This window comes from Coloeus monedula (assembly GCF_965178545.1).
Source record: "Coloeus monedula genome assembly, chromosome: 13".
NCBI lineage: Eukaryota > Metazoa > Chordata > Aves > Passeriformes > Corvidae > Coloeus > Coloeus monedula.
The window spans coordinates 8,382,457-8,407,849 of record NC_138793.1 but is presented as its reverse complement, the minus strand read 5'-3'; the positions used below and the strand labels follow the sequence as shown (position 1 = coordinate 8,407,849).

At 42.4% G+C, this 25,393-nt stretch overlaps 1 protein-coding gene across 1 annotated transcript in view; it reads right to left on the bottom strand.

Moving 5' to 3' along the window:
- Positions 1–21,413, bottom strand: part of TENT4B (terminal nucleotidyltransferase 4B) — a 41,885-nt gene extending 20,472 nt beyond the window's left edge. The window contains exons 1-2 of the mRNA XM_082289842.1: positions 20,783–21,413; positions 290–413 (exon numbers count right to left, since the gene is read on the bottom strand). Coding sequence (XP_082145968.1) covers positions 290–413; positions 20,783–21,327 — 669 coding nt within the window. The 5' untranslated portion in view covers positions 21,328–21,413. The remainder of the gene's footprint in view (positions 1–289; positions 414–20,782) is intronic.
- Between the last annotated feature and the right edge of the window lie 3,980 nt (positions 21,414–25,393).

Here is a 25,393-nt window from a genome sequence, read left to right as displayed (position 1 = left end):
CATGTCCTGCCTGGCTTTGAGCCTCTCACAGTGAAGTCCTCTTGAGAACGAAACCTGTCACCGCGAGGTCCTCCCGCTGCTGGGTTAAGAGGAGAGGGCTACTCCCCCTCCTGGGTTCTTCCACCTGGTCTGTTTGTTTTGTTCTCTTTTCTTTTAATAAATTACCAGTTAATCACCTTTGTGGATAACTGGCCCTCATTTATTACATGCAATATTCAATACTTCATAAAGTAAACAGGCACAAAATGTTGCTTTTACATATTAACAAATAAAACAGGGTCCTACTCACATCTGCATTAGGCCAGAGCTCTTTGATAACATTTTCTATTCTGGTCACCACTTCCATCCGCATTCTCTCTTCTTCAGGTCTGGGAGACATATACTTATAGAAGTCAATGATTTCTTCATGAAGACTAAGAAAGAAAAAAAAAAAAGAAGGAACAAAAACTCAGAAAAATCTCTGCATGCAAATGAAATAGCAACTATTCTAACCAAAAATGCTTTTTAAGCTCCTAGTTCCCAATTTTGTTAAAGGGCAATTTTAGAGCAGCATGCAAAAAAAAAAACAACACATTCACAACACTTTGTAACACTTAGATCCACATTAGCTTCTTATGCCAACAGGTCAATACTGCGCTTCATTTGCTAAAAGCATGGAAGCAAACCTAAATCCAAGTGCCTTCAATTCACATTGAAAGTCACATGCTATTTTAATGCCAGCATAACACAGAAATGGTTCAGTCTCCAACTATGAACGCAGCTGTAGCTCTGAGTACACACTTCACAAAAATTTAAACAGGAGGTTTTTAGCCAACACTTCCTTGTCAGCCCCTTGGCACCAGGCAGGGAGTTTCACGCAGCAGTCTGTATGTATTCAGTACCACGCTTGCAAAAGTTGACAGTAATTGTGCCAGTACTAGAGCTAGAAAAACTCCTTCTTTTACTGCTTATAGAAGTCACATAAACTAAAAATGTAGTCTCCCCCCATAACCCCAGAAAATAAGTAGTACACACGCAGCAGCATTTGCTCAGAAGAATAAATGACTGACAGACAGTTAACCCATGTATAATTTACCATATTATATGTGTTTCACATTGTCAGTAAGTTATGTTTAGCTTGCCTATGATGAGAGCTGAAATAAAAATGTCTTCATAAAGTGCTACAAAATTCTGTGCTTCTGTAGTATCATAAACATCATCAACTTGACTAATAATGCATTTCCAGCCACAGAATAACTAATTTCGTTTATTTCCTTCAATGACCATTATAGTAATAGCTAGTTATCTTTTAAGAATGGATCGTTTCTAGTTACCAAGTGCAACTGCATCTTTCATTAAAGCTCTGAGGGACCACCAAAAGAGATCAATTTATTAAGACCAAGCCCTTAGCTGAGATGGGGAATCGAATACTTCCCTACTGCACACACACTTAAATAAATCAAGTGTTAGTAACTGGAAGCTGTATACAGGTGTCAACGAAACTGATTGAAATATCTGACAGTTGTGTTCAAGAGAGTCAGAGCAGGGAAAGAACTCAAACCACCTGCGTTAAGTTCTCCCAATACTGCAGAGTTACAAACACCACAAGCTTCTCTCCCTCCACCACCAAGTTTCGGGAACAGTCACAAAAGCCTGGCAGCTTGTGGCGGCCACCGCCACAACTCTCTATATAGATAAAGCTAAGAGAAAGATTCCTCTGACAGAGGACATCTCTTACCTCCTCCTGCAGCTGCTTTCTTGCTTTTCCTTGGAAGCATACACCCTGGAGTTAATGTGCACATTCCAAACCACCACTTACACCTTACACCACACTGACTACTCTGCCTTCAGCTTCTCAGCCGTCTCCAGTACTTCTACTCTTCACTGCTATTCCATGTGTTGGCATTTAAACTTTCTTACAGTTATCTTTCCAGTTCAACTACTGGATTCAGGTGAGAAGTATGTGATAAAGGACAGGTTGAGCACTCCAATGACCAAGTTCACTCTCTGTCCTCACTGCCAGTCACATGTACTGAATCACTAATTTAGTTTCCACATGCTTGACCACCAATCTAGCTTTCAAAACCAGAAGCAACAAGGAAAATGGGCAAAACCCCAATAATTAAACTCCTGAAAATAGAAATTATTTTTCAACTGTAATTTGGTGAACCAGCTTACTTACAGGAAGACCTGGGAGTCAGGTCTGTCTTTAGGGGGTACATAGCCCTATTTCTGCCTCTCCTCTTCTGGACTAGCTGGAGCAGACCAGTTACATCCACAAGGCACATTATTTGCCCCAGAGCAGTGTTTTCAGCAAGGACTGAATGCCCACATGTACTGTGAGCCACAAGGAGCAACAGCACGTTGTCTGAGGGCACTGAATGGCATGAGACATGCTGCGATGATACCAAGGGAGTATCCCTGGGGAGAAACTCATGTGTGGCACAGCACAAATCCATACTGTCCATCATTAGTGGGCCCAGCTGCTCCCAGGCTTGTGCTTTATGGGAATTAATTGTTGCCCTGTCCCATCAGGGAACTTTGAAAGAACAAGGCAATCAAGAAAGAGGTCCCTAAAGTGCACAGAGAGCCAAGCCATACAGACACTGCAGTTCTCAGGGCACGGCTCTTTATTAACTCCACTGACACTCTTAATCCAGATAATTATTACAATTGGTGCATTCTTTAGAACCACATAAAATAATGATGTGTTGTCAGAAACATAAGTATTTCTTTTTCTAAACAAAAATAACAGATGTCTGCATTTCTTTGAATGGGATCCCTCTTATTCTTAGGTAGTCATGAAAAGCTTTGTGACAAAATAAAAAATTAAGTTACCTGCAAACACACAAACTTACATTACAGATGCACAGAATGTTAGTAAACACGTAGAAAAAAATGAAATCTGAACTTTTTCAATGATAGAAGAAAGGCTTAAAGACTACTAGAGAGAGTTCTCATCAGCACTCCAGTTGGAAATAGTACTGTGTTGAATGAAACATATCTGTGTTTCATCTGCTGCAAGACTGCACACTGCCAGGACCTCCTGTGCTGCACAGAGCCACGGTGTGCAGAAGGCAGGCAGAAGCTATAGGGGCTCGAGACTACACCTGGATCCATATTTCCCTGCCCAATAACAGGCTGCTGTCAAGAAATAAGGGAATGATTAATTAAAGCCAAGACAAACAGAAGCAGGGACACATGGATTTCAGAGCAGTACAACATGACTTAGAGGCATGACTCCAATTAATGTGGAGTTAACTCATGCTGTATTGAAAATCAAAACTCAAGGTTACTCGCTGCCTTAATCACCATCTATTATAGTCTCTGCTTTTCAAAACAATTTGTTAGGATTAATGGAGTCTGTTTACAAAAGTCTCTAGTGAAATTTTCTATATTTAGCCAAAATGAAGATCAAAGAGACTGAGATGTTCTTTTTGGCATCATAACAGTATTTTATTATTTAATTATTTAATACCATTACATTCATCAGTTATTTCAGATAAAAGTCTTTAAAAGGAGACTTGTTTATAGAAGGCAGGTACACTGTAATAAACCTGATTTCACTACAGAAAGGTATTTCGTTTGGCTTCATAGTCACTGAAGCATTCCAACACCCAAAACACACTTAGGATGCATGGAGAGAATCCTCTACAATGCATAAGAGCATTAGTTTGCCTTTTTTTACAGTAAATAAGAGTAAACAAGGGGTCTTTGTCCTGTACGTTAGGAAATCTTAACACATGGGGAAAGGAAAAATAAAGAGGTCTCTCACACTTTCTCTAAACAGGTTTTAAAACAAAGTTCTACCTCCATCACACCTCTTTTCAAGTCTGGTAAGCTGATTCCATCAGAATTTCACAGAGAGAACAGAATTATAGAGAAGCCACTCAATTTAATTTCATGTTCACCTGAGGACAGTGATACATCATTAAAAATAAACTGTGGCTGCAAAAGTTGTAATCACAAAAATGATTTCCCATGGTAACATTACTGAATAGCCCCAAGAGGAACACAAGACTGTGAGATTCAAGTCTTTTAGGTGATAAGTCGCAGCTTTTGTGAGGTGCAAGTACTATAGAACACAGTGCATTACATAACTTTTTTAGTTTGATCACACCTTACTTTATTTTGTAGCACAATTTGTGGGCTCTAAATGTGCAACTCAAGAAACTCAAGCTCCTTTACATAAGACGTTGTTATTCTGGAGTATGAATCTTGCTACACGTCTGGCAATCAATTAAAAAATAATCACGTATGAACAAAATGTCATTTCTGTTTGATATGCAGAGCACACAGGTAATGTGGCCAAGCACATACACTTGACTGTACACTTCAGCTACCGACACCTAAACCAGCACACCTCTCTCCTGCTGCAAGTTCAGAACTGGAACCAAGAGTGACACTGGGAGGCACGGCACAGTATGAAACACAACTGGAGATACAAGTGTCACTTCCCTGCACTCAGATCCTGATGCAGAATAAATGAGTAGCCCACTGTCCTCACAAATTTTGGCAGCTTGGAGGAAGCCAGTGTGATCAAACCAGTGTCCAGGGCTTGACAGGCACACCAATGGCTGCCCCAGGTGGGGCCATTCCCTTGGCCCCCACTGTCCTGAGCAGCTGAGCAGCAAAACCCAGTCCTGCTAAAGCAGAGCAGCCAGCAAGGTCAAGATCATTCTGACCTGTTTTGCTTTATAAAGGATAGCAGTTAAGTGCTGCTTTGTGGGTCAACACACCATATTATACTAACCAGAAAAATTGGGTTTAATTGAAAAAATTCCTGCTTTTGTCATTCTGGAATTGTGCTATACTTCCACTCTTCTTTGGCTCTTCTTTATTCTTCATTTCACAGGAGAAATTACGCAGGCATGCATGTTCTGATTTCTCTCATCAGGGTGTTACCCATGGCTTCTACTCCAGCTGTTCAAAATTCTGCTCACCCATCCCAAAGAGCTTCTCTGCCTTAGGCATATATATTCCTTTGCACACAAAAGGCTATTAGCAACATCATTGAAGATAATTTAAAACAGCGGATATCAATTATACTCAAAAAAACCATCTAGTGCTCGTGCACTACAGTTTGGTTTTGGCAGGATTTTCTGATGGAAGTTTTGTTTGCAGAATGATGAAAATCTAAATTATTTAGAAACTCTGTGGATGGTGGGCTGAAGTAAGCAATGAACACACAGGTGACTTTCACCTTCCCAAACTATGCTTTAAACTTTAAGAGTTTAAGGGACATTTGCAACATAGCCCTGCAGCACTAAACAAGCCTTTTGTACCTGAGTTTTCTTTGGATAAATAATTCCTAAAGGACAGTGTTTAGTTGCCCCTACCATCTGAAGTCTCCTCTGGGCTTTAAAAAAAAAAAAAAATCAAAGGAAACAAAGAGAAATACTGTAGAATTTCAGGATTATAATTGTCTTTGGAGAAGAATGTGAAGGAGGAACCTGAGGTATTTTAGCCACTGAAAGCATCAATACTTAAGAATCCAAACTGCATCCATCCCTTCATTCCCAAAAGGAAAGCTAGCATTGCACAGGAGAGAGAAAAACTTCAGTTTGAACCCCTACCATTCATGACCTACTTGGTTTTGAAATAGTTTTGAACAACAATTGTACTAAGGTAAAGGAAAGACACAGAGAGCCCAATCTTCACTCTCCCCCTCACAGGTGTATTGGGGAATTCAACATCTTCCTAAATTAACCTTCAATTTTAACACTGATCTTCCATAAGCTTAATAAAATAATTTCTAAATTTCTACATGTGTTGAATAATAAAGTAGGAACAACAGCAGACACTGTAAAGATCACAAGTTATTTTCCCACCTACAAACTCAAGCGAAACCAAACATTAGAGTCCTGAAGGGAACTGTAAATATGAAGCATCTGCTGTGGTCCTTTCCCTACCACCTGGGCAGACAAATCCTTTTAATATTTGCTGGCTTAAGTTACTGAAAAAAAACCACTTAACTGCATTTGCAGGTGATTTAATAGGCACTTAAGTTTCATGGTGACTGACACATCAATCCTCATAAGAAAATAAAATTCTGCATAATAAAGGAAACAATTTTCAAAAGCCTCAGTGACTTTGACCATCAATTTTTATATCCTTAGTTACTGAACCATATCAATATATTACAGGTCACATAGTAATCATATTTTGAGACACATATGCCCTTATGGGAGCTTTAAAATCAAACATCCCAAAACACGTCCATAATAGCAACCTGACAAAACCAGGGAAGCTTAAGGAGACGGGTTTTTGATATCACACATTTTTTTCTTCAGTTCACCCATTTGAATTACAGCTTCACAGACCACTTTTTCACAGTTTACCTAAAAACAGACATGCAGAAAAAAAACAGGTATTCCACTGCCATATGATTGCTAAACATCACCAAAAATCAGGATATCCACTGTATAAACACTGTCTTAAGGTGCAAATGGAGAATTTCCCTTTGCAGACAGCTAGGAAAATGAGATTTATATCTGTCCCCATCCATTATAGACCAGGTGTTTGTTACCACTGCCTGGCTTCCCAGAGACAGGGTCTTATAACAGGATTACACAAACCACCCTAATCCATCCAGGGCAAAGTTAGCCAAGCTAAATCCCACCACCTTTATCAGCTCTGGTAAAGCATCCACTCTTCAGAGCTGTGGGGAGCCCAAGGAGGAGCCCTCACCCACTGAGTCCCCCCCAGATGGTAAGAGGCAAAAAGATGCAAGCAGAACTCCTTCAATGGGCATAGCAACACCCAGAAAACCACGTCTGGCAACCACCTCTGGGCAGCTTTCAGGGCTTACCCAAGAACAGCCTGACCTTTCTAACTAATATTTGTAGTCTACTGAGTAATTCACAGAATTGCCTTTTAGGACCAAGGGAGAGCAAAATTTCCACTAATACGTAAATGATTCAGGAACCCTGATCTTGTTTTCAGGACTAATGTCTTTTGGGGTTAATCTGATCATGCTGATACTGAGTTTGAAAACATGGAGATAGTTTGTTACCTTCCACCAATTCTGGTGGACTGATTATGCACATTTCTTCAAAAGCTGTGGAGAAAAAAAAAAAGCCACTAAATTTACACAACAAGACCTACACTTTCTATCCTCTGCAAATTTTTGAAAGCCTATTTCTTCCTCCCAGTCAACACCCACTGCCCCCAAATCCCTCAAATTAATGTAGTTTTTTTCACCTATGTTCTGTATTTTACATTAATTTATGGGTTTAACTGCATCATAAAAGGCACTAAAATAGCATTGCTTTATGGAAACAGCAGTGTAGTAGAGACATTAAAACACTGGACAAAGAAGAAATGTGTACAGCTCTTTTTAACTATTTAAACTGGTATCTCTATCTTTCCAGTTTTGTATTTATTTTATAGATCCTTTGTTTCAATCAGTATGAGTGCTCTCTTCTTCAAACTGATTCGAGCTAGTTCCAACTAAAATTCCCAAGCATATTCTTTAGTCAAGAAGTAATGTAATCAACTCTTTTCCTATCAAGGTAAAAGTGAGCATTTTTTGTGTGTTTATAAATTTCATTATGTGCTTTGCCTTCCTAAAATACACTCTGATGTATTAGAATTTTTTCTACAGAAATTTGTCTTTCAAGAGGTGGAAAAATCCTACTGAACTTTAATTATAAATCAAATGCTTGAATTAGTCCTATCAATGAGTGATTTGAAGTGTAACTCTGCAACTAATCCACTGGCTTTTAAATCCATGCCATATGCACGCTGAGTCTTGCTCTCTATTTTTGCAGCACTTCCAGCAAAAACATCAAATGCCAACTGGAAGGACTGTTTTGAGAAATACCCGTAGTTCCCACTGCCTTTTTTTTTTTTTTTTTAATCACACTGTACATAAAAACAATCTAGCTGAATCACTGTGTGTGTGAGAATAACCTTCTATTTCTTCCCTGGAAAGTATCTACATATCATCCCTCCTTCCCACCTCTGTAAGCAAGTGCTGTGAGAGTCTGTTGCTTCTCTTCCCTCAGGTGATGGAAGATGAATTTTGCTAACAGAAGAGTGAAAAAAAAAAAGAAAGAAACTGCTGCCTCAACTGATCTGAAACAAGCAAACAGAACACAAAAATGAAGCAGGAGAAGAAGGTTTTGTACAGGAAAATCAAAGTGGGAAGAGCAGCAATGTGAAGAAGCTGATTTATTTCATAATGACAAGGAGTTCAACTCCAGTAATATCTAATTATCTTGAAACACAGCAGTAATTCTGGCATCTCCTATAGAAGACAGCCACAAGGTTTTTCTTTAGCTCACTTGCTAAAGAAAGTGTTAGTCTGCTGGAACAGTTGCACATACAGACTAACCATGCAGTTTACAACCTCATCGTTTAAAATACAGATACATATCTTTAAGAAACCTTAAAGTGCAACTATTAGCATTCACTTTGTATATTCTGTAATTACAACTTCAGGTAAATTTCCAAACAACTAAAACCACAGAGAAGTTGAAGTGGGGAATTAGTAATTCCTCAGCCTGCCGATTCCCTTTGCTTAAAAAAACACTCAAATAGACCAAACAACAATTTATAAGTTTGCTTTAAAACAAGAGTTTAACAAGTAAAAGTAACTATCAGTATCAACAGTAGTTCATTTAATATTAGCTGAACTTTCCAAGTAAAACAGCAATATTTGGGTTTGTGTTAGAGCTGTAACAAAATCTAAAGCTACTAAATTACTGTAGCACACTAATAGCTCTGACCCAGAACAACAGGGACGAGCAGAGAGTTTTAAAACAAATAAAGGTCTGTTGCACCAGTTCTGCAAATCACACCAGTGATGTTACTATTAAACCAAGCCAGAAGGAAACAGCAGGTCAGGTAATCTGCCTTTCTGTCTCCATAAAGCCAGGGAGCACAGATCTTTATACGGCTCTAGTATATTGCTCCTATTTTGTTAGTGTAGTAAATACTATCAAATAAACAAACAATCTGTGACCTTCTGATAACTGGCACCACATACTACCTGGGCAGAGGCAAGACTAACACTCTCCCAGGAGACTGATGAGCACTTCTGACGGATAACGGGCTTGGGAAAAAAGTCTCCACCTGAAAACTCTTATGGGAGAAAAAACCTGCAACACAGACCTTTGCCACCATGGGTATGGCAGCAGGTCACCCAACATGAAGCCCGGCAAGCCTTGCACAAGGTTTTCTCATACAGAACAGAGTGGAGAAAACTCTACTTCCACACACACAGCAGGTTCTGCCTGGCAAATATTCTTGTTTATGACTTGATAAATTACTTGACTTGAAAGATCAGTTAAATGAAAGAACACAGAGCAATGTAATTATTGACTCCTGTCTCCTTCTATCAAAGCAGATTTACACTTTCAAATGTTGACTCCAAACAAGCCCACACCAGTCCCTAAGAAGGAAAGGACACTACCACGATGCCAGGCTTTCACTGTTCATGTCAAAGCCAAGACAAAAGGCTGTTTGAGGTCTGTGTTCCCACCGGTGGCTGGTGCTGCTGCCACACTTGTTCCCACAGATCAGTTACGCATCCCGAGCATGCTGTGCTCACTCCAGAAACCCTCTGCACATCCATCTGTGCAGCAAACCTGCTCAGTAGGCAGGAGAACCAAGAACAGAATAAAACTGAACACCTCTCCTTCAGGAACACGGGATCAAACTGAAAAGAATTTAATAAAAAAATATTAAGTCAAATAACTAGCCATAGCTGCAGTTTGTTAATAACTTTTCAGCTCCAGAATAAGAACATTTTCAAATTAAATGTGAAGTGCCAGTATGCCATCTGGAAAGTCAAGGCAGATTCCCAAGGCTTTCCAGCATCTTCTCATATTCACAGTCTTTTGAGCAGCGTTTTTTGGTTGGTGTTTTTTTTTTTTTTAGAGGAGGGACTTTTGCACAGCATTTGGGAACATTCAAGGAATACAAAACTGAGCCCCAAGTTACCTTGCTACATTTCCTATATCAGAAGTATTCAAAACTTCTTACGAAAATATTTGAAGTTAGCAATTACAGTTAAAACTGCAAGGTTGAGTTTGCAGCTTAAATTTCTATTCCTTGAGCAAAATGGAGAGTGACCCCAAGTTACCTGTTTTGAAACCAGTTTATCACCCATTTATTACTTGTTAGTTCACTTTGGTGATACTTTGCTCCAGTACTAATACAAGTTTAGATGCACTGCTGTCATACCCAGCCAAAACTGAAATCACAGATGTAGTTCTCCCACTCACTTTCAAATGCTTAAAAGCAACTGCAGTGGATGCACTTTGAAGGACGAGGAACAATCACACATACTATGGCAAAGGTACAAGGAACATTTCGGGTAACTTTTTACTTGGATGAATTGCTATCTTTACAGTAGGGGTGTGCACAGTGAACTATGTTCAGATTAAACAGTGTATTCATCATAGGACTCATGATGTAGTATTATGGTCCCTTAAAGGTATATATTGGAAACTATTTGTTCATGTTCTGATTTGTTGTCTTGTGCTCAGATACTCTTGCTTGCAAGGCAGGATGCACAGGTACCAGAAACACCATGGGCTGGGAGCAGTAACACTGCAAAGTTTTTTGGAGTCAACAGCCACCATTTGCTCTGGTTATCATCCCAGGATAGAAAGCTACAAACCATAACAATCAAAAAAGGACACTGCCTAAGCAGATCACAGAAGAATGCTTCCTGTGCTCACCTCTATCAGCTCAGTGATAGAGATGCACACTTAGCAACTTCCATGTCAGGAACTACAAAAAATGCTTCTTCCTCCAATGTAGGTGACAGATCTCATCCTTCCAAGTATCTGGAGAAGCTGGTCTCTGACTAAACCTGTGGATCCAATCATGGGGTTTATCTTCTTTATTCCCCCTGAAGCTTCAGCTAGTATATACGTCAGAAAACTACCCATACAAAAATGAGAAGAAAATGCTAGAAAATACTGCACAGAAATACTTCCCACGAGGCCAAAATGTTAAAAGACCAACCCATACTGAAAGATGACTTAGGAAAGACTTCACACATCTACCTCAGTTACTGGGTTTTGCTTGGACATAAAGATAGAAGAATCAGCACGTGATGGGAAAAGGGGGACTTTTAACGGTCTGACAAAGACCTAATATCACAAAGGTGGCTACTGGAACCCACTCCAGGATGGGGCATCCCTGGCATGGCACACCTCCTCACACCATCCACATGTGCACTGACGTATTTGTGCAGAGTCTTCCAACAGAAGTAGCAAATACAGAGTGAGAGGCAGTGCAGAGCTCTCAGAAACACACTCAAGATTCATCCAAGTCACTTGCTGGAATCAGTCTCTAAAAATAATTTGAAGATTACATAAAAGTGTCTTGTGTACCCAAAACATGAGTAGAAGATGTAGCAGTGACCAGTTGTGAGAGGTTTAAGAGGATCACTGTGAGCTCACAAACTGCAGAATCAATAGCAACTGAAAAAGCACGTTTCAGCATGCCTGAAGCAGGTTTGCTTCAGAGGAGCAAAGGCTGAAGTGAACTATTCCAACATATAATGTTCAGTGACTTACTGCCTGCAGGCAAATACCACACCGCACAAAAAACAAGGGAGGAAGTTTGTTAATACAGTTAATCTCTTCTTTACTCCTAGGTACTTCTATGCCAGGAGCTGACACTGTTACTTATTGCCATTGAAACTTTCTCTTTTACCAGCTGTACGCCCTGTCACATTAGTCCAGGTTGTAGCAACAGCAGCTTCAAAAGACCACTGGTTAGTTCAAATTCAGATTGAAGAACAATGCAAATTATGTACAATGTAATTACAAAAGAAGCAGGACTGTACTGTCCTTTCTGCCTCATCTCAAAAACTATCCCCATAAGAAGTAATCTAACAGCTTGATGAGGCAAACTTCTCTTCCACCTGATGTTGGAAGCAGAGGTACGTGTAAAGAAGCTGCGTAACTCAATAACAAACTAGGTCTTCAAGGCAAAAATCAACATGAAAATTTTCTCATGTGGGTACCTGCCAAGTATGACTACTACAGTAGTCATTCCCCATGGATGAATGAGCATAAGATACTGAGTCCGCAGCACACCAGAAAGCTGAGTATATAGATCCTCAAACATATGAGTTGAATCAGCATGAGTGTGACAGAACAAAGCAAAAATTAAATAAAATTAACCTTAGGACTTAATTTTTTCAGCCTGACTCAATAATGTAACCTGAGACTGTGATCTGCAATCATGGCCATTATTCAGATCAAGACAGTTCCTTCACCACACTGTGTTTAAACTCAATACTTTAACTGGCAGCTGTGGAAAGCTTGCCAGCCACGAGTGCCTCTGAATACATAAGAGATAAAGCCAGATTCAAGGCACAAGTCCTTCACACCACTTTCAGAAACTATATGCATACTTTAGATTAAAGCCAAAATCTTACTGAGGGATAAGGGGGAGGAATGCAAATGTATATAAAGGAGTATACTTTTTATAACAACCCTGTTGAAACGAAGCAAACCAAAAAAACCCTCAAAACCAGAACAAAAACCACTTACTTTTTGTAGCACACAGGAAAAAAATCAGCTGTTCCTGAAGTAACATAGGAAGTGAACAGCTCTAAAATTAACAGAGTGAGAATTAAGAAAGCCTAAGAAAGTAAGTTATCACACTTCCTCAGTCTAGCTTAAACACAGCATCAAGAGGTCAGACAGGGTCAACAAGCTTTGATTAAGGACTCCCTGTCTTCAGACTATACACACTGACACATAATAGTAAGATCAACACCTTAGTCATCACTCAAACTACAGCACAATATTCCCACATGCTGTATCTTAGAGGACATTAAAAGAAGGGCTTATCTACAGTCGGTATTTGTGACAGGTTAATGCAAGTTCTTTCAGGTGTTACTGCATCCATAAACAAAGTAATTGCAAGAAAGCACGTGATACTTTCAATGGGTGCACCCGAATGTAACTGAAAGTAAATCTACACTGAGTGAAGGTGATAGGCCAATGTAGCTACTCATCTATACACCTCTCACTTATCCTAGAATACTACCCTCATTTCCCTGATTTGGAAGTTTCTAGAGGACTTTAATGTTTGAATTTGTCCCTTGTTATACTCTATTACTTGTAGAATAACAATGCTATTTCCTTCACACTGTCTTAACATCTTGAATATTGTGTTTGCTACTTCTCCCGTAAGAGATCACACCGACAAGACAGTAGAGCAGAGGTGCACAAACACTATGATCCGACACCTCTGCTACCATTGTTTTCCAGTAAAAGTCCTAAAAAATGCAATGCAAAAAACCCCTGCACAATGTATGCAATACAGTATGGTGATGCAGAATTCCACACTAAAAAGCCTTGTCAAGCAATTGTAGCAAGACTGTGCCTCTTTCACTGAACATCAACATTGAATAATTCAGATGTAGATCTCATACCATAAGAGGATGTTATGAGGCCATCAGAGAGGCTGATCTGGAATGAGGGCTGCCAAATAATCTTAATTGTCACCATGGGAGGAAGAAAATTAACAAATGTTGCATCCCAGCATAAGACAACCCCAGCCTCGGTCAGGCAGCCAGTTCACCCTCACACTGAGCTGCTGCGCTAGAGCTGCCCTCCCAGCCACCCTGAGAGCTTGGCAGCCCCGAGGGACACAATCAGTGTGGCTCAGTCTCACACAGATTTTGTGACACAACTTTAAGGGTCAGGAAGACAACCATCAGGGACACGCAGTATCAGGAGACCTGTACTGAATGCAGCAATACATTGATGGTACGACTATGATACAACACACCAGTATCACCAATACAAAGTTACTGGAAAGATTTATACTGGCTCTAGTGAGCTGTAGGAGAGAGTTTTGTACAAACCTATAAACAAGAGTTCTGCTCCCTTGATTCATGTCTGTCTCTTGTTTTGATATCCTACATTCGTAGTATTGCCAGAAAAAATTCCTGCTGTGTTACCTATTGCTTAAAGTTACAAAATGATTAAAGTTCAAATTGCTCCTGCTATAGCTATTTGCAGCCGAGGAAAAACATCTGAAGCCCATACCGAGTTCACCAGTTTTCCTCTCCTCTTCTGGCTTATAGAAATATTTCCTTTAACCCTCATTTCTAGGCAAAGGCACAGAAAGTAAGACTCAAATACTCATGACATCTTAAACACTCTTTGGCAGTTCATCTGAAAAGATAATTAAAAAAGACAAACACTCATAATTTAAGAATTCCCAGCATGTTCAAATAATAAATTAACATTCCAACTGCACACTAAGAACAGCAATAGCATTTATTTGTTTCTAATATGTATTATGCAAGATTTCACTGGTTGTGTTGCTCTATCGCTACCAGCACACCTCCCTCCCTCAATACAACACCTAAGCTGGCTCTAGGCCGCATTCTGCTCCTGCTGCCAGTTCCAACATCCAGCAAGAAGAGCATACAAACCACTGTTTTACATCACATACAACATAAACAAAAAGCTTTGAAGCAACAGCCATCTCTGAAATTTTGGCATATGCATGATTTTGGGAGCATGTACACCGTATTGAAAAATGTGTTCAGAATCCTCACATGACGAGATCAATTAAAAAAGAAATACTAAGTATTTCTATTATTGCCTATTCTATCATTTTCATAGTAAAGCCATGCACACAACTTCTGAAAACCACATTTAAAAGTTTCCAAAGTGAAAAACAGACTTTACATTCCAATTTTAAATAAATTATTAGAAATGGCCCAGGAACAAAGTATAATATGGAGATGGCAGAAAAAAAATTGAAGGTGAGAAAAGAGCAATAATGTGCTGTCATGATACAGGTCTCCATCTATCTGTGTTTCCTAGGACTGACAATATGATACCAGGCTTCCTGAAACTGACCTCATGCCAACAGTTTGACAACTGAAAAATAAGAGCTACGACCCCAACATGGTTTAATATAATACTAATAAAGATTCAGGGTGAACAGATCCTCTTTCTTCAATGCATACTGCTACGTGAAACACACAGCAGCTCTTGGGAATCAGCAAGCACACAAGAGGGAATGACACACTCTTCCTATTACTTAATATAGTAATCCATCTACCAAAAAAAGTCTGCCACACTTCTGTTCCTTATATAGCCACTCCAAGGTAAATAGGTATCCAAGTCCCAAACAGAAGATATGAATCTGAGAAAACAGAACAGTTCATAAGAGTACATTTACACGCTGTCTCCTTGCACACGTAGAAATCAGCAGCCTCTGAAGTCTTCCTTAAACTGTTTAAACAAAACATGCCAAAAAGTTGGTCCTATTCCAAAACCCTGCAACCTCAAATAATACTGTTATATAATATTCACCATGTATTTCTTAAAGGCTTTATCAAACTGCCTTTAGTCCAGCATCTTCATCCCTAGTAAACCTGTTTCTCTCTCCCAGCCCTTCCAAAAGAAGTAATTTCTTACCACAGGAGGCTGTGGGAAAATATCCGGTTTCACATCCATAAAACCCAGCTGACTGCCTTCAAGAGCTGCACAAGCTGTCACAAGGGTACTGCCAGGATGGTGCTGTGGCATGACTCAGGACGAGACAGAGAGTGACAGTGGATCTCATCAGACAGGTACAAGAAAAGGATCTGCACTCCAGTCACATCCCTGCACTTCTACCTCACAGCCAGCATACGCAGCTACAGAGTGAGGACAGAGTACTGCTCTAGGAGGCTTTTTCAGGAACCAAGCAGATTTGTGTCTACAGATTTTTCCAAGTAACTCCTTTTTACATGTGATGTGCACAGTGAATTCATCTGCAGCCTATGTTTTAATATATGTGAGTTCACCAAATCCAAAACACATGCAACTATACTCTAACAGAGGATGCATGAAGCAGTCACGCACATGCCTCCTTGTTTCACCAGAAATCAGAAGCCTGTGCACAAAGGTGTTTGTTTCACCTACACTAAGCATTTGTATCAAGTAATATAACAGTAAATCAAGCACCAACCCTGCATTTTATTTAAGCACTTAAGAGTTTATGATGAAAACCAACACAACTGATTAGGATTTTATCAGATTTCCCTAAGTCAGGCATTCAGGCTGGTTTGATGTTTTGCTGGAGGTTCCCAGACTTGCTCTGTTCACACTACACTCAGCTCTTTCTGTTTGTGCTCCAGCCCTCATGGAAATCCTGCTCCCATGGCTGATACCACACAAGAGTCCGAGCAAACACAGCTAAGGACATGCAGGGTCACAGGCAGAGAGCCACTTTAATGTGGCTCCATGTCCTCTGGTCAGCTCACACCTGGGACAAGGGGTTTGTGTCTGCCTTAATGCACTTTACTTCTTTCAAAAATGAGACTAAAAGACCTGAGAAGCTGACAAACTTCGCATCAAAAACTCATAATGGAATTTCTGTAGCAAAGACTTATGGCTTTAAGCTATTTCTTTCCCTAAAGTAGTTATGCTTTTATTTCACGGTACCCTCTGTAATCCTGGGCAACATGCTGGGAACCCTTACATTAAATAAGCAGAAATCTGCTCAAGTCTGTGCCAATCAGTTCAGCAGCATGGGAGTGTGTGCATCCTCCTCCTGTGGGGGTCACAGGATGCTCTCCCTTTCATGGCAAAGTTTCCATCAGTACGTCAAAACATGTGCATTCACTATTTCAAAATGCAGTTTTCTATCTAATCCATGTTTCTCCTCAGCAGTACACATCACAAATTTACCTCCTTAAACTCACACATCAACTGGGTTCTTGCCTTCAGATGCAGATTACTGTGAAAACAGCTCCCTACACAGTCCCCAAATCCACAACTCCTTCCTAGGAACTGCGTAGCACTGGGCTCTTTCCTTTGGCACAAGAATCACAGAAACTTACAATAAATAGGCCAAACTTAAGTGCAAGTCTTTATTTTTGGGTTTTGTTGCACTTAAGGCTTCTTGTTTCAGCAGTTCTTTTGTCACCTTTTAGCCAGGCTCAATCTGAACGTGGTGAAAGCTGTAAAATAGCCATTTCAGTATCCCAAATACTTTTTCTTCCTTTCTAATTGTGACACTACTAACATTATTTACTGCTGCCCTTGGGACCCAGACACACAGAGAATCCCATCCAAAACCCCCAACCCACACATCCTCCTACATCCTTGAGTTTTGCTACTAACTACCCTGCCAGGGCAAACCAAATTTAACTCCTTAAAGGTATATATTAACTCAACAGTAACATCATAGTCATGCTGTGAAACTTTTCATTCATTTTCTGCATTATCTGTTCTTTTCAGAACTACTGTCTGATGACAGTCCCCAGAGGATGGAAGACATGGAAGCTGACTCTGACTAGTGCAAAGCAACTTGCAGGCAGCACTATGAAATTGATTTACAGTGATATTTCACAAGCCACCAAGTTAAGAGTGCCACAACAAAGCAGAGTACCTGTCATACAAACACCTGCATTATTAATAAAACTGCAAGTCTGAGAATTTGGACTAAGGAAAAATATTAAAGAGAGGCCAGAATACAATGTACACAACAGCACCATTAACTCCAAGGGAGCAAAAACTCCCTTGTGCTGAATGTCTGTATTTCAGCACAGGTAAATGTCAGGAAATATTGTACATACTTTGTAAAAAATCTATCTTGAAACCAAACCCAATACTGTTGTGGGTTATTTTTTAATTATTTGATTACCTCTTTATATGTGTACATAGCATTAACTTAGAAGAAAAAATATCAAGATTTGACTGAACAGCTACCTAGCTTTTAATCAAAATCTCTATTTCAACATTTACCTTACCTAAATCTTTCGACAGCGAGTTACACACTGTTATGTGTTTACATAATCTGTTCAACTAGCAAAAAATTATTGGACTGGTTTTCCAGGCAGCTGATCAATAGAATTGCATATTCAGAGCTGGTTTTGCACAGCCATCCACACAAGTGACATCCTTGCACTGGAAATATGAATGCCATATGTCAGCTTTCAGTTGTGCTTGCCAACAAATCTGGTCACATCTTTCTAAAAGTGGGACTGTTCCACAACTCTGTTGTGTTCCAAAGAGTCAAAGTTTAAAGTGATTAACTTAACAAAATTACAGGGTGGTATATAGGGAAAAGCACTGAGAGCCATTACTACTTTTTCACAATTTGCTTAGTAACAATCAGAGAAGAAAAAGATACCTGTTAACACACGAGTAATGATACAATAGCAATGCTGGTATCTTTTTTTTTTTCCCAGTAACTGCTAGAACTACTCAACACGATTTTGGAAATTTACATTGGAAATAATGAATTTAAAATACTTAGTTTAGCAACCTCATTTGCTAGGTTACAAAACTCTCTATCCATCCTTACTGCCCTGTGTCTCCAGATGCAGACAGATGCCTTAGAACACAGTTATTCAAGAGAAGCTTGCAGTCGGGAGCAAAGGCAGCATCTCAGGTCACACTGCAGGCACAGGAGGCTTCACCTGGCCTTGCCAGCAGTCAGTCAGTCCCACTGCAACCTTCACAGCACCTAGGCATTGTCTAGGCTTTCCTAGGAAGCTTCAGGTCCTTTTAGAAATTGTTTCCACAATTTTTCACTCAAATTGTTAGCCAACAGCCTCTTAAAACTTTTTATAGCTTTCAAAAGCAAACTTCCGTAATTTAGGAAAAGCAACGTAGGAGTGTATTTTAGAGACACTCTACCTTACTGTGCTTTGAATAAAGGAAATAGCTAAAACAGAAGCTCAGCATCACGTCAACATATGCCACAAACTAGACAGTCAATACACAGGCAGACTGAGACACCTGAGTATGTCTTGATACTGTTAAAAAAAAAGTCCACAAGGGGCTACCACTTGGAGTTTGAAACAGATACCACCAAAATTTAACTCTAGCAACACTTAGAATACTTTGGCACAGTTGTTGTTATTATTGTTACTAATCTCTTGCTGAAGCTCACTCTTTTTTCACCCCATTATTATTACTATTACTGTCTTGTTGAAACTTACCCTTTTTCACCCTGTATCTTCAATACAGAAAAAAATTTACATATTTACAAGACACAGAGAGAGTAAAGCACTTCTAAAAATGTTCCTTAGCCTTCAAGTAAATAAGTTACAAGGCAGAATATAACCAGAGTCCAAAAACTAACTTAACAAAAATTCAGTACTTGGTATGTTCTACACACAATACTTTAAAGTTGTGTGAAGAAAGTTGCAGAAAGTTCCAAGGTACGGTGACTAGAACACTTAAAATAGCATACTTCTGCAGTGTCACTTTATGAATTATTATAACCCCAGCAGTAAAGGTAACATAGGAGCTGGCAAGAAAACAGGGAGCCAGAGGTTAGAACTTGCCTTCCAAAACGACCATCAAATTTGAATAGTCATTATGACAAATCTTACAGAACAGCAATTTCAGAAGGCAAAGAGGTTGATGCTTTCCTGTGTGAGATGGCTGAAGGACCCTTAGGTACAAGCTGAGCACACAAAAACTCATGCAACTCAATCACTACTGATTTCTAAAACGAGCTCTGCCAGGCTTTCAACTTTTACCATACACCTCCGTCATCTAGACCCTGGAGGGTTCAAGGCAAAGGTTATGTTTTGAAAAGCGTGAACTTTACAAAAAAAAAAAAAAAAATCCACAGAAGTTACCAAATGGTCTTTATCCAGGGCATCACCCATATCAAAAGCCACTGTGTTTAAAAAAAGGGGAGGGCTCAAACCAGTTTTCAGGTAAACAGAAGGTAGATGATTGCCTGCCTTCCATCTCCACGGACTCGTGCAATGTGAACTGATGAGACCTAAGCTAACACAAAAACACTAAGGACAAAATATTCAGATCAGCATACGCATTCCACAATCAGAGATCCATGACAACCATTAAAAACCCGACACTAAAACCCACTGCACACTATCCATGCATGGAAGTTTATTTCTGAGAGCAGGTGCCTGCCTGCCTGCACACCTTCTCTTGTCACGTCTCAGAAAATACACACCCCGGGAAATGACCTAGTCTGTGCGCTTTCTTTTAACACCAAGAGATGATTATTGGTTTTTTTAAGTTCTAGTCCCTACCACGCATTTGTTCCGCAGGCAGCCCAAAGCATTAGAGATGAGCTTGACAGTGCGGCGGAGGGCAGGCGTGCCGGCCCTGTGCCTGCCCCGGCCCTGTGCCTGCCCCGGCCCTGTGCCTGCCCCGGCCCTGTGCCTGCCCCGGCCCTGTGCCTGCCCCGGCCCTGTGCCTGCCCCGGCCCTGTGCCTGCCCCGGCCCTGTGCCTGCCCCGGCGCCGCCGCACGTGCGGGAGCAGCGAGGGCAGCACCCGGCGCTACAGCAGCGAGAACCCCGCGCACAGCGGCGCTGACAGCGGAACGCTGTGTCCGAGGAGCCCGGCGGCACCGGCCGGCAGCGTGTAACACGCGCACGGGCGGTGACAGCGGAGGGCCGGCGGGGCTCCCGTCCCTGCGGATAGGCGTGCCTTGCTCCATCAGCATGCACACGGGCACCGCCGCCGCACGCGTGTGGCCCCGGCCCCGCGGAGCCACCGCCCCGGCGGGCGGGACGCTCGGCGCAGGGGCTGCCCCGCACAGGCCGCTCGAGCACCGGCGAGGCGCAGCTGTCAGTCACCACGGCCGGGCAGCGACAGCCCGGCACCCACCGCCCGCCGCCCCTGCCCAGCCCCGCGGACCCGGCCCGGCTCCCTGCGCCACCCGCCGGGCCCGCGCCGCGCCCGAGGTGCCGCGGCCCAGCGGCCCCCGGCGTGCGGCCCCGGGGCGGAGAAGGACCTCGGCCCCCGCCTCCTCCTCCTTCTCCTCCGGAGGCCGAGCGGGGCCGAGCCCGGCACCCCCCTCGCCCACCCCGCGGACGCTCACCCCACGACTCCCTGGCTGTAGTTCCTCTTCTTCCAGGGGGTGCCGGTGTAGAGCGGCTCGGCTAGGCCGGGCTGGGCGCGGGCGGCCGGCTCGTCGGCCGGGGCGGGGGCGCGGCCCAGCAGCAGGCTGTAGTTGAGCCCGAAGGTGCTGGCCTTGTTGTCGCGCTTCCTCTTGTTGCTGGCGGCGGCGGCGGCGGCGGCGGCGGGCGGCGCCCCCCGCGCGGGCCGGGCCCAGGCGGCGGCCCCCGGGGGCGGCGAGGCCTGGCGGTGCCCGCGGCTGTGCGGGTTGTTGGCGCTTTCGAGCGGCAGGAAGTCGGGCGGGGGGTCGGCGCGGGGGGCGCGGTACATGCCGGGCGGGGAGGCCGGGCCGGCCGCGGCGGGGGCGCTCTGCTGCTGCTGCTGCTGCTGTTGCTGCTGCTGCTCCTGCTGCTGCTGCTGCTGGAAGTAGAGGTTGCGGACCCCCTGCGTGGTCTCCCAGATCTGCATCCACAGGCGGTTCGAGGGGCCGAGCTGCTCTGGCTGGAACCAGGCTATCCGGGGATCCATCAAACGGGGACCCACCCCGGCTGATCCGCTCCCCGCGCCGCGCCGGCCGCCGCCGCCGAGACCCTGTCAGCGGGTCCCAGCGCTAATGGCGGCTCCTATGGAAGGGCAGCTCCGCGCCTGCCTGCTCGCTGCTGCCGCCGTCGCTCCACAGCCCCCGCCCCTCCTGGCGAGCGCGGCGAGGCGGGGCCGGGCCGCTCGAGCCGCCGGCACGCGGGCCGCGCGCAGCACGGGGGGTGGCGGCGCCCCGGTCGCTCCCCCGGCGCCCCCGCGCTGCCCCCGGGCCGGGGCGCGAAGCGGGGCCCGGGCTCGGCGGTCCCGTCCCGGCACAGCCGCCGCCGGCGCCCCCGCGCCGCACGGGGCAACAGCCGCGCTCCGAGGGCCGAACCCTCGCACCGGCCCCGCGGGTGCCCGAGCGGCCGTGACTCCGGCCCCGCTGCTGCCAGCGCGCCGGGCTGCGGCTCGGGCACAGGGAGAGAGAGGTGCGGGGAGACCCGGGCCGGCGTCCCCCTGTCCGCACACCGACAGCCGCCGCTGCACCCCCCTAAAACTCTTGTGGGGAGGCGTCTAGGAAGTTCAGGGTCTTCCTGTCTTTTATTCCGCACCAAAGGAGGGGCAAAGGCAGCCTAGGTGCAGCCTTTTCTGCAGATGGAAAAATACATCACATACACAATACCCCAAACAGCAACACTAAGTAGTACCAGTTCTTGTTAGACTCAGTTTTATTTTTAGTATTTTCATAGTACAGCCTTAAAACATCTTTAATATCAGCTACAAAGTTTCCAGCACTCTGCATGAAGGGCCTACTGCTTCCCCCACTTTCAGAATTGCATGGGAGATGATTTCTCTTTAGGAAGCTGGAGGTGGAGGGTTTAGAATTAAAAAGTCGCATTCCAACTTCAAGCATTCTGTGAACAGTTTGCGAAGAAGAAGACTTAGCACCATTTCCTGGTGACAACTGAAGACTGAAGTTCTGGCTTCTCCCCACCATCCCAGAGCAGAACATACTGTCCTCAACACTCCTCTGTGCTGTGTCACACAGCATGTCTGATCTGCACTGACCAAGAGAAAATGAACCACAGCAAGAGGGTGAAATCTGGAGCTTGACAAACTTAATTGCTTCGAAAATTAGGACTGAAAGCTACTACCGAAAGCCAAGTAGAAACCGGTGGGACCTGAACATGTCTTGGAATTGGGGAATAACCACTATGAATAACCCTATTTTCCAAACCCCACATTCTTCAGTTATTCTGAGAATTATAAGCATAGCAGGAAAAGGTAACAAGATGGGTTTAAATGATATTCCCTGCACATCACAAATGCAAATAGAAATGTTTCAATTAATGAACTGCTTTTTAAAAAGCAACAAAGAAAACTGCAAGTCAAATAAAAGATTTCGCATTACCCTTAAGGAGGTAAAAGTAACATGAAAACAACTGATTTGTTTTCTTTTTTAATAAAGCTAATTCTGAAAAAATCCATGATTTAGTGTATACTCATAGCACATAAACACAAACAAGTTTTCTATAGGACTGAGGTTTATTAATTTACAGGATTCCTCAGTAACAACCCTGGTCCCAAGCAAATACAGCCAGGACACGACAGAGGTGGTGTAGTAACACAATGCTTTAGATTAGCGAGTATGCCCGGGTGGCATAAAAAACAAACAAAACCCACACTTTATTATGGTCAATTTGGTTTCTTTAATCACTGCTTTGAATTTTAACTCTATTATTTACTAAAAAGAGAACTTCCCAGAAAAGGTTATTTGGAAACATCATGCTTTACTAGCTGAATCAGCCATTCATCCATTAAGTTCTGGAAGTGCTTTTCACTCTCCATTTGAAGGGGTGGAGAGGAGCAAAGAGGCCAATGCAATATTCCTTAAAAATTAAAAAAAGGATTCACATGTCAGAGGAGAAAGAAGACAATTCACAATGGGATTTTTATCACAGCAGGAACACAAAACCGGGAGAAGGTTGACTGAAAGCCCAACACACCTTTCAGTGTGGTGCAGGGATTTATGCGAGCACCCCGCAACGCCAGGGCTGCATCAGGACCCTCATTGTGCTGAGAACACGCAGCAGCCACAATCATTTCAACAGCACACAGATTATTACAGGGATCTTAGTTCAGTTCCCAAGCAGTTGGACTTAAACCCATAATGTAACAGTGGCGCAAGGAGTTCCTGACACCCAGATTCAAAAGAAAAAAGCACCTTCCTATATCCTCAGGTGTGCAAGCCTCAAACTATGCTCTATGTGGCCACTGAATTATGTCTATGTTTGACAAAATGCCTCTCACAGAGGCAAGAAACTTACAAAAAGCTTCGTCAAACAGAATGGCTCACCGTGTGTCAGCCCTGGTGGAAAAACTTCAAGTTCCTTTATCTGCTGTATCTGTCAGAGACCTCAGATTTTGCCAATTATCTTAAAGTTATATATCTTAACAGCTTGTCCAGCACAAACTATATATAGATTGTTTGCTTAAGTCACCTGTGCCAGAAAGGAACAATTACGTTATTTTCAATTACCACTACCATTGCCTGAATTGGAATTTGCAACAGTAAATGTAAGGCTAGATGTTTCTATCCAATCATCGGGAATGTTTTTATTGAAATTCCCTTACTAAGGAAACAGGACTTGAGTTTATGGGCATTTTTTGTTGGTTGTTTTATGTTAACATTCTACAATATATGAATTTCATTTATAATACTTAAACTACAAACTAGTTTAAAATTCATTTGTTCTCCAGTGCAGTTCTCATTTTATAATTTTACTGTGCTCTCATTTTTTTTTGTATTTGTCTCTCAAAATACAAATATCAAACCAAGCCAAGTAGTACTGGTTGAAGTCATTCTTGATCCTCTAAGAAGACAGTCTTTAAAAAAAAAAAAAAAAAAAGCCCATAAACCCCAAAGAGTTAAACTATTGACTTGACTGTGGTATACAGCCATCTTCTGCTTCTGAATGTCAAGGCACAATGTATAAAAAACACCTCACAACAAACGCACATTTAAATCTTGCCACTTCTTTCTTTTCATAGAGAAAAAAACACACAAATGATAATTCCTTATTTCCACAGCTGGGAATTCAACATTTTGCAAGCTGCAGAGACCAAGGCAGCAGAAAATGCCAGTGGTTCTGAACAGGGCAGGGGACCCACAGCCCCCTTTGCAGTCTTTCCTTGACACCACAGACCAAGGTAAATTCAGCACCAATTTTGGTATTACAGCTCAACTCAGAGCCAGTCTGTTGTGCTCAGTATCAGACAGGGACACAAGTAAAGCAGCAATCCATACTTTCCAAGGATTGTGGGTTTTGACTGAAGCAGACAGATGATGCCTCAGTGACCAGAATAAGCAACCAAATTCAGATACCTGTTTTGGTACCAGTCTTATCTGTATGATTAGATTAAGTGATGAAGATCACTTACATCTATTTAGTATCTATTTACTTATGCTACACAGTCTACATCAGTCCAATTTCTGCCACCCTCAAAGTACCAAGATCCGTCTTCCCCTTTGTAGGCTGCAAAGGATCTTGTCTTTGTCTGAAGCATGCCCTAGACCTATTAAATAAACCAGTGTTCAAAGAGCCCCCAAAACATTTAATTTGAACATTATCATCACTTCTGCTGCTGCCTTAATTGTCCTTAGTTGTGTCAGAACAACTTCTGTAGCCCCAATCTTATAGCTTAGTTCTTTTGTACCTGTGTATCTCATCTGGTTTTAGTCCCCGATCTGACACTTCTTTAAATCACTCACAACTTGCCTTGTCTTCTATAGATGCATTCATATTCTTCTTTAAATGATATGGTTTGTACTATGCACCAATCTCATTATGAAAATATTTTTCAAGACATTTAGCTCATCAGTGCATAGCAAAAAAATAATCTGTGCATTCCTATTGCCAGAATAGTTTAAGATCTAAATGTCAGTCTGTTTTTTAACTTGAAGAAAAAAAAAGGGTCTAATTGATTATATTAAGAAAACCATGTTTTCTAGTGGATGCCCTATCTTCTGTATATTTATCTGCAACTTTCAGATTTATATTTGTAGATGAAATGT